A 10,729-nucleotide genomic window follows, 5' to 3' on the forward strand; every position below is an offset into this window, starting at 1 on the left:
ATCCCACAGGGGGAGGTGGTTTCCATTTTTCCATATATGATCAGCTATACCCGATTTATCGATATCTCCTCGTGTCACAGCTTTGCGATGTTCTTCTACCCTTATTTTGAGGGGGCGGCATGTTTCGCCTTTGTATAACCTACCACAGCTGCATGGGATGGAGTACACGCAGTTTTTGGTCATATTCTCTTCTGTTGGTGGTTTTACCCGGAGATATTTGCGAAGTGTTGTATTGCTCTTGAATACTGCCCTGATGTCATATGGGCCGCATATCTTTTCGGAGAGGCCTTTCACATAGGGTAGACAGACTGTAGACAGTTTATTGGTTTCATCCTCTCTTTTCTTCATAATTGGAGTAGATAGTAAGAAACAACTACCCCAAGAACATACTAGGAAGAACATTAAATAAATGTACAACAGAGAATCGGATAATGCAGGACTGGTTTCTGACTCTTCAAATACGTTTCACAACGTAAATTTGATCAGTCTTCATCAGCTGTATTTACCTAGACAATTGAGATTATGTCCAGTCTCAATGGTTTCAAGGTAGGTAGTGAACGGTCCGACTCATATGCAGCTCCGTCTCTCGTTCTGATTCTATTCACGCCAAGCTCCCGCTGTCTTCCCCACTCCCCCTTTTAAGAGGAAGTGAACGAGGTTACCTGTCTAGTACTATGCTAACTTCCTGTATATATATTTGGTTATCTATACCAACATTATTTCATTTCTGCCAAACGGTCATTGACAAACGCTTATCTCGCCACCTTCGGAAAATATAGGGTAAGTTCTCACACTTCATTATCTTATCAGAATACATAACATTCTCCCCCCTTACAATAATAAATTAAGCAACACTCCCAATAAAAGTAATAGTAATAAAAAAGACCAGCACATAACTAACTGTACATGCAGAGATAAAACCAAATGCAAATTTAACAATAAATGTAATTTAGAGAATGTGTTATAACAATGTGTAGTAACCCTTAATGATATAGTCTAAACACGGTTTACATCGGCTCAATCTAACAAAATCAAATCATGAGTGGCTCAACATATGCATTCTTTTAAGAATAGAAATTTAATTCCACTGGCCTTAGTAAATACATATGGGACCTAAAATCGAAAGGAATTAAGTACAATTTAAAGTGGGAAATAGCTTGTAAGGCAAAATCTTATCGAATAGGTAGTAAATTCTGCTCTTTATGCACTAACAAGTTTAAGGAGATACTATTTACTAATAATAAAAAAAAAATCAATAAATTCCCAAGATGAACGCAAAAATTAAATGTAGACACAAACTTTTTATATAAGTTTAGATAATGTTCATACAAATTATTTTCAAATTTTTACTTTTAGTTAGTCGTGTAGGTTTGTGAATAATACATAGTTCGAATAAAAATAAACTACTCAGAGACGTACAAGTTCACTGAAATATTACTATTCCTCATAATATAGTATAAATTACGTACCTTAGACACTTATTACATTAGCTCCTATCACTTAAACTTTAATAAATTTTATTCCACTAAATAGCATACCTTTGATTGATTTCATTTCTATTATACTTCGTCATTTTATTAATTTAGTACATTCTTCTCTCTTATTGTCAAGTGATTTACATATTTTAATTCTACATAGTAAGTGTAATATTTGTATTCACGAAGGAATACCATTTTGTCACACGACACACATCGTATAAATTCTATGCTTCATGGGTAATAATACTACAGTCAACAAGGAATCTTCGATAAGTGGTGTTATTGTCGTTTCTTGCGTGAATTTATGTTTAATTGTTGCCATTGTAAACTGAATTGTTGTTTGGATTGTTGCCGTTGTTGAATTGTTAATTGCTTTGTTTCTCATTGTGGGAAAATGGAGGAGCCGGAGGCAGGCCCAAGTTATGCAGCCGCAACGGGCAAAGGAGTAGTCACGCGTGAGTTGGGGGTCCACAAGATAAAAGTGAAGCCTAGAAAGACGAAGGAGAGTGAGACTCAATCACAAAGGAAGGAAACATTTTGAAGATGACACCGCCAGAAGAGCTATCAGCCAACGTGACAAAAAGAAGAGTTATATTCAAGCCCATGAAGGCAGCCACGAGAAAGATAGAAACAGCACCAACACAGGCCATAGAAGAATGTGTGAAGAATATAAAAAGATTCACTACATATATTATGAGAGGGAGAAGATACACCACTGTGGAAGTGCACTTCACAACAGAGGAGGAAGCAATAAAGCACTCCACATAGGCAATAAGGACAGACGAATGGGCTCTCTTGCCTTCGTACTGTGGCAAACGTGTGGCCAAGGTACGAGTGGGTAAGGTGCCACCCGAATTGAAAGAAGAATGGCTGATGACAGCCATAACGTGAAAGACGGGAAGATACTGAAGGCGACAAGGACCCAAAAGGTAGATTACTGGGGATATATATACACACACACACATATGTTTTATCTTTTTGTTTCATTTCTAATTAGTAGGATTGAATAAACTCTTCCTAGATTCTTACAATTTTGTTCTCTTTGTTCCGATATTTCTGTTGCAATACACAGCCAGTGTTTTGATTAATTTAGAAAACAATGAAAAATAGAGTAAAATATCTGCCATTATTAAGATGGTATATGGAACTTAAATTAACATGAAACTTCTGACAGAAGGCTTAAATTTAGTTCACTTTAACCCTTTAACATTCTAATTATTCTGTCAAATGGTCATTCAAATTGCTTTTAATTAATCATGCATTATCTCGTAGCTTTAAAATTTTCATCATGCGATAATATATTTTATAATGGCATTGAAGTGTAGGTGGGACAGGATCTGGTTGGTTAGAACATAAAACAGGTATTTGGGCCGGACATGGCCAGTTTAAATGCTCAAGGGTTGAAACAAAGTTTGATATCGAAAAGGTTCATAATTTACTGAATTTCATCTCTCTTGTGTCTATGACACTGTTCGCATCACATAGACGATCTTAGTAGCCTTGTTCAACGCATTAGGAGTCAACATTGTGGGTCGAGGCCAGTGGCACGTAAAAAGTACCATTCAAATGTGGTCATTGTCAGTGCCACCTGACTAACTCCCGTGCCGCTGGCACGTAAAGGGCGCCTGCTACACACTCGTAGTGGTTGGCGTTCAAAGGGGCATCCTGCTGCAGAAACTTTGCTGGATCAGATTGGAGCCTGGTGCAGCCTTCTGGCTTGCTAGCTCTGTCAAAGCATACCATAAAACGACAATCGCACGCACACACACGTACACAGCAACGCACATATACACATACACACACACGTGCACTTACCCAACACCTACAACCCCACACAAACACACATACTCAAAAAAACGCCTGTTGACCTGCCACCTAACACTGTCTATAAGCATCCACTAACCATTCCTGCTACTAATTCCTTCCACTACGTCATACACACACACACACACTCGCAGACTCGCGCGCACACACAGATATTCATCTCCCTTTTTCACTCTCCTGTCTTAGAAAGAACTTTTCTCCCACCACCTCCTCTTCCGGTCTTTTCACAATGTAACCTCGTGGGCATCGGTACCATTTTCCTCTTTCTCCGTTTTTCCATTCTCCGAACTTTCCGACGAAGGGCTACGCCCGAAACGTCATACACTCTCTTTCCTTTCCCGAGCGTCCAACAAGACTATCCATATCACGTCCTCACTTTGTTGTTCTTTTGAACTTATATATATATATATGTAATTTAAGTAGGGTATAAATACTACTTGCTAAAAATCAAAGCCACAGCTTCAAAGAAAAAAAACCCACCATAAATATTACGATAAAGATACAAGTAATGAGAGGAGATGAACGGGGCAAGGCAACAAGATGGAACAAAGGCCCATACAGCCAAAAACCCTCATGCCTGGCTCACAGCCAATACTCCTGACTCCATTGAACCTAACAAACGGCCATCAGAAAGTCCAGATCTTAATGTCGTGGATTTCACCATGCGAGATATACTGTTAAATCATCTTGAATTCCAAAAGAGAGATCAGACACTGATGGAAGCTTGGAGCAATAACCCGCTTGAAGTAATCCAAAGGGCAACTGGAAGTTGGCAAGACTATGTTGTGCAGCTGCTCATGGAAAGCACTTTGAACACCATGTCTAGCATTTGTGCTTTTGTCTTGCTTTAACATTTTTTTTTAACAGCAACTGTTTTGTTTCAAACGAATGTGCCTCCACCAGTTCCTGATATCTGAAGAATTGAGAGACAAAAAGCCGACAACTCCTACAGAGAATGAAGCTGATTGCGGGAGAACATCCTCCCAGACGAAATTTTCGAACAGCCTTTTCTCTAGCATCTGCCCTCATTTAAAAAACTTAAAACAATTTTTTTTTTTAATATCTGAGGTAAATTCATTCACATTAGCTACTGTGATGCCAGCCATTCCTTCAATCAATGCTTTCCTTCCATCCTTCAGGGATTTCCCAATTCCATTCCTTGATGATGCAGCAGGCAATGCAAATACAGGCCCTGGTGCAACAAATTCAAGTTCTGTCACTTGGTATCCCTTCCGCATGTCAATCTAACAGTCAATCTCAATTTGGTACACAATCGAGAAGTCCTAGTGAACCACATCATTCGCCACCAATGTGTTGGTACCACTGTACGTTAGGAAATTTACGCACAAATGCAGCCCTCTGTGTTCATCTGGGAAACAACACAGCCAGGAATTGAATGCAACAATAAGTTCATGGCTCTCTCAACAGAGGTCACCTGTTTTTCCTGATAGTGAAAACTACACAAATGCCTCAACATCACATCCACTACACATACATTCAGCTGAAAAAGAACTTATGTAATACAGGATGCAGGCTTTCAATAATAAGCAGCAATTAAAAGGAAAACAAAGAAAAGGTTTCAGCTAGTAGGAAAGAAGATGAGACTTTACAACCATTTAGGTTGTATCCATGCTTAGCATGCAGAAAAAAAAGCAACAATACCCCAGGGTGTACTCAATGTAAACCGTAGTCACACAAAAGGTGTAATTAGATAACAAGCAGGATGAAAGGGCATTTAATATAGCAGAAAAACCATCAGCAGTAAAAGCATCTATAAAATGAATTCCTTCACATACCTAGACATTGACAGCTTCTGTTACCCAGGCAACCGATTCAGTAATGAAGGTGAAACAAAAATATGATAGCCAAAGTAAGGACAGATTTGAAATGTTCAGAAGGCTATTTAGTTAGCAGTAAAAACTTTACCTTTCTCAGTGATGGGTAGAAAGCATGATGTGTGCACAAAATGCAATATTGCATAGAAGGAAGACATAGGTACTAAATGCAGAAGTTGTGCAGAGATTGAACAAAGATGAGAGAATGCTACATGTGTAATACTTGCATCCATGAATGATGGAGTGTGAGTGATGAGACAAAAAAAAAAAAAAAATGAACAAGAGGAATCAGCAAGTTCACAAGAGAGAACACTGTTTTCAGACATGCTATGCACATGAAAATGAGAGTTGGGTGAAGAAGTGCCAGGCAGAAACAGGCTTTAAAAGAGAAAGATTAAGGATGGTGAATATTAATATCAGGTTGCTGAACCACACAACAGAGATAAACTCACAGCCACAAGAGACAAGATGCAGTGCTAGAAAAGAGCCATCAACCTTAATCACTGGCGGTTTTAACCTCCAATTTCCCATGCTTGTGGACTGGGCAGAATTGGTCGAGAGAAATTTTCTACAGTCAGATACCTTTCCTGTTACCAATGTCAGGCATTTCCAAAACAATTTTTCCCCATGACAAGACAGGTTTTCACAGAATATTGGATATGAAGGACACCATTCGCACAACAGGGACACTCGTTCACAACTATCGTGTGGTGTCAAAACCAAAGCGACAGTAACAAACACACACACACACACTTGGGTTCTTTCAGTTTCCATTACTCTCTTCCATTTCATCGCTTATCTGCGAATTTTGCATGTCTAGATATTTTATATGTTCTCTAATTGCGTCTGATGACAGAATACCCCATATTCAAGCATACACGCCTATCACTTGGGATATCCCCGAAACAGCTGTAAGACCTCAACTACTTTTAGAAAAATATAAAATATACAACTTAAGATGCTTGTTATGCCTCAGCATCTGTTGTCCTCTTCTACATACATATATAAATATATATATCTGCATTAGGGAACCCTGAACCATTCTGCGTATGCATAATTCTTCAATGTTACACAGGTTTCCGGAGGTCGTCTTCTCTTGTAGATACAGGTATTATTCAACCCTCAGATATTTGGTTAACTGTTCATAACTACACAAATTAATTCCATTAAATCCGCAGTATAAAAACTTGGATCATGTCATCTCCTCCAACCTTTCACCTCTAACATTATTAATAGCATTATCTCAATATTAACATATTCTACCTTCCCACTACTATATAAAAAGATTTTTTTAATAATTACATATCTAACACCCACCTACCATAATAAATATATCTCTTTGTAAAGATTATCAGCATTGAATTCCAACATAGTGCATGACAAATGCAGCCTTACCGGTAGGAAAATTCCCTGAAGGAGGAGGCGGTGATATTAAATTAATAGAACTACTATATCTCGGCACCACTATGCCCTTGGAAAAGACCACCATCGGATTTTAACAAACTATAAACCCCTATATGGATTTACAATATTCTCTACACTCCACCCATTCTATGTATATAATTTTAACTTCATTTTTATTGTATGTAGGACCATATATAGTATGTTCTATATATATTCTTAATGTATTTATATCTATATATTTTTACTTGTGTTTATATATTTCTAGTACACAATTTATGTGCACATAACTTTACAACAGAATATATTTTAGTAACCAATTTTTTGTGCCATTTTTCCTATGGCTCAAACATACTGACGTCTTCAATGTATTCTATAGAGACAATTTTCTCTTGAAAAAAGAATTTACCCTGAAACTAAGCCCTAACCTGAATCCTTGCAAGAGACTAGCCGACTAACACAGTGACAAGACATCAACTGATGCTCAGGACCAACATTCTTTACATAAGCAATAGCAGCAGCACTGAATTGGCCATGGAAAAGAGGAAACAAGGCCAAGCCAAGTGGAATCATAGTCATGGAACATAAAAGGCACCCACAACAAGCTGGGAGTGGTTGGAAGGGCATCCAGCTGTAGAAACCATGTCAAATCAGAATGAAACCTGATGCAGTTCTCCAACCCATGCCAGCATGAAAAATGGACATCAAATGATTAGGATAATGAAAGTAACGCAAACTTTTCAAGAGATGAGACTTTGAAAATGGAATGAACGAAATAAACAGAAAAATAAAGAGAATTAAAATTGACAATTTTGAACATAGATTTTAATAAAATAAACTTAAAATAGTTCTGGCTGAATTTGCTTGTGTAGATCATTGTTAAAATGTCAAACTGTTCAAACAAAGATTCTTCATCCAAACAGCATTAGATTATTCAAGCATTATCAGATTATTAACCATCCATAGATTGTTAAACATTGCTATATCTAAACCTTAAAACGGATTCTTTATTCATTAAATTATTCTAAGATTTATAAAATATTTCAATAATAAAAAAACACTGAAAGCAACTGGATATTTTACATACTGTACCTGCTCCTGGTTGCACTATTTTATGCATGATTGTTAACTAAGAACTGGGGTGCAACTTATACAGAGCAAAGTTCAAACTTTGTATGAAGGTACCCTAAATTAGGGGTACAACTCAGAGAAATATAGTAAATACAAGACACCAAACTTTAGTTTTGTATGTTCAGCTATATCAATACTTGATATTTGGTTGGTATTGTATTTTAACAACCCTGGAAGAATGAGAAAAAAAAAAAGTATTGAGTAGTATTTGAACTCAGAAAGTAAGCATATGCAACAAAAAATATCCAAAAATATTTTGTCCGATCTGCTATCAACTTTGCCACTCCATCACTCATACCATGCTAATATCAATATGGTTTCAAATTAAGGCACACAGCTAGCAATTTCAGGGGAGTTGGGTAAGTCAATTACACTGACCCCAGTGCTCAGCTGGTACTTATTCTATTGACCCCACCCCCAAACGAATGAAAGATAAAGTGGACATAGGTGAAATTTGAACTCAGAACAGACAAAATGCTGATGTTCCCGCCAACTCTCCACCTTAATACCAAAGGTTTCAACTTTTGGCACTGGTCCAGCAATTATAAGGGGTGGGGATTACACAATACCATTAACCCGAAGTGTTGATTGGTATATCAGTGACTTTGGAGGGATGAAAGTCAAAGTTGACCTCAACAGGATTTGAACAGAACAAAGAGGAGAAACTAAATACCACAAGGTATTTCATCCAACCCTTTAATAACTCTGCCCATCTCCTGCCTTAATAGCTTCCACCATAACTGATTGTTAGGGAGCAGTTTTAAGATAACAGTCAATGGTTATATTTTGATGTAACATATATTGATAATAACTGGAGATATATTTGAATAGGTTGCTAGTTATGAGGATGGTAATAACCACTGGTGATATTTTAATATAGTTGCTGTATAATAATGGTTTCAAATTTTGGCACAAGGCCAGCAATATCGGGATGGGGTAAGTCAGTTATAATTACCCAAGTGTACTGGGGTAATGCTGACTTTACCTTTTGTCTTTACAATTACCCCAGTGTACTGCGGTAATTATAAGAACAAAAGGTAAAGTCGGCATTTTAACTATGAACATAAGAGAAAGAATGCTAAGCATTCTACCAGCTTGCCACCAATATTTTCTACTAGAGGCACAAGGCCTGAAATTTTGGGGGTAGGTGTTACTCAATTACATCAAGCTCAAGGATGAAAGGAAAGGCCAACCCCAAACAGAATTTGAACTCAGAACATAAGGACAAATAAAATGCTGCTAAGTATTTTCCCTGGCATGCTTACAATTCAGCCAGCTCGTCACCTTAATAATTATTTCATCTATAGGCATGAAGCCAGAAATTTGGAGGGAAGGAGTTATTTGATTACATTGCCCACACTGACTGGTACTTTGCCTTTCATCCTTTCAGGGTTGATATTATAGATAAAGTTGACCTCAGTGGAGTTTGAACTCGGGAATGCAAAAGGATGATAGCTGTTAAGCATTTTGTCAGAGATGCTAACAATTCTTCCTTAATTAAAACCATTAATAAAATTTCTAAATTTAGGCACATTGCCAGCAATTTGAGCCACAGGAATCCAGTCAACAACATCGACCCCAGTACAAGACTGGTATTTTATCAACCCTGGTGGATGAAAGGCAAAGTTGACCTAACAAAAGAACTGGAAGAAATACTATCATTTTCTTCATCGCATGTAATCCTTTTCTACTATAGGTAGAAGGTCCGAAATTTGGAGGGGAGGGGGGGCAGCCGATTAGATCGTCCCCAGTATGCAACTGGTACTTTATCGAGCCTGAACATAAACACAGCACACCAGGCAAAGTACTTAGCAGTATTTTGTCTAATGTTTCTGCCAGCTTGACACCTTACAATTCTGTTAATCCCCTGCCCCTGACAATAATAATAAACACCACTGGTTATTAGTTAATGTCGGCACCGGTTATAAGATAACATAGCCAATGGTTATATTTTAGCATAGTGTCTGGTTATATTGATAATAGTAACTGGTTATACTTTTAAGAAAAACGTTAATGATAATGAGTTTTTTTTTTTCTTAATAGCAAATACATAATATATATATATAACAGTAACTAATGGCTGGTAATAATTATGTAGAATGCATAAACATTTCGTAAAGTTGAATGCAGTTTGTTGCTGGATAAATAGTTGAATGTAATATAAAGAGCAGACATTAACAAAATCCGTCTGCTTTTATCAACAATGCAAAAAAAAAAAAAAAAAAAAAAAAAAAAAAAAAAAATGTCTAGTGTGAACATTACAGAAGGTTTATACTGACAGAGTCCATATTTTCTTCGTCAAAGTGCAAAAAATTTCTCTGAAAAACATTAAAAGGAGAAAAAGTAAATGCTGTATTTCAAATATTGCCAGGTGTAACATATATTTTAAGAAATCTAAAGTTACATAGTCTGAAAAGTAGGAAAAAAATATAATCACATGCCATCATTCAATGCCTATTTTCCATGCTGGTATGGATCAGAGAGTTCGACAAGAATTGGCAAGCCATAGGACTGCACCAAGATCTACCCTATTTTGGCATTTCTTTTTTCCACATCTGGATACCTTTCCTAAGGCCAACTAATGTACTGGGTGCTTTTTATGCAGCACAGCACTAATGAGGTTTCCAAGACCCTCAAGTGAGTGGTGGGGTGCTGGACTGAGGTAGGTGGCTTTCTGCTAGGTAAAAAGAGCTTAACCCTTTCGTTACCAAACCGCCCAAAGCCGCCCGAAAAAAATTTTGGTTCATGTGACCAAGCCGCCCAAAACCGCCCGTAATCACCTATTCATATTTAAATGAGAATATCTGAGCAAATCTCGTTAGTACATTCGTGAAAACACGTGATTATTTGTGTAAACAGTTCAGCTATAGTTTTGTACGACGATCAATGTGTTTTTTTAATTTTGTGAATTTTGGGAGATTTTTTTCCAAATTTGTTCCTGTTGTGTTTTCAAAATTTGTAATCCTGACAAAAAAATGGATACGAATTTTATTCTGTCAAGCAGCGAGTCAGAATTCGAAGGATTTTCCGTTGAAGACCTTGATAAATCTAACTCTGTAA

General features: G+C 37.2%; 1 protein-coding gene across 1 annotated transcript in view; it reads right to left on the reverse strand.

Annotated features, from left to right (window-relative positions):
* Window positions 1-7,341: 7,341 nt before the first annotated feature.
* Window positions 7,342-10,729, reverse strand: part of LOC106879325 (kinesin-like protein KIF22) — a 30,743-nt gene continuing 27,355 nt past the window's right edge. The window contains exons 17-18 of the mRNA XM_052973167.1: window positions 9,949-9,987; window positions 7,342-7,839 (exon numbers count right to left, since the gene is read on the reverse strand). Coding sequence (XP_052829127.1) covers window positions 7,831-7,839; window positions 9,949-9,987 — 48 coding nt within the window. The 3' untranslated portion in view covers window positions 7,342-7,830. The remainder of the gene's footprint in view (window positions 7,840-9,948; window positions 9,988-10,729) is intronic.

This window comes from Octopus bimaculoides, chromosome 1, assembly GCF_001194135.2.
Source record: "Octopus bimaculoides isolate UCB-OBI-ISO-001 chromosome 1, ASM119413v2, whole genome shotgun sequence".
Lineage (NCBI taxonomy): Eukaryota > Metazoa > Mollusca > Cephalopoda > Octopoda > Octopodidae > Octopus > Octopus bimaculoides.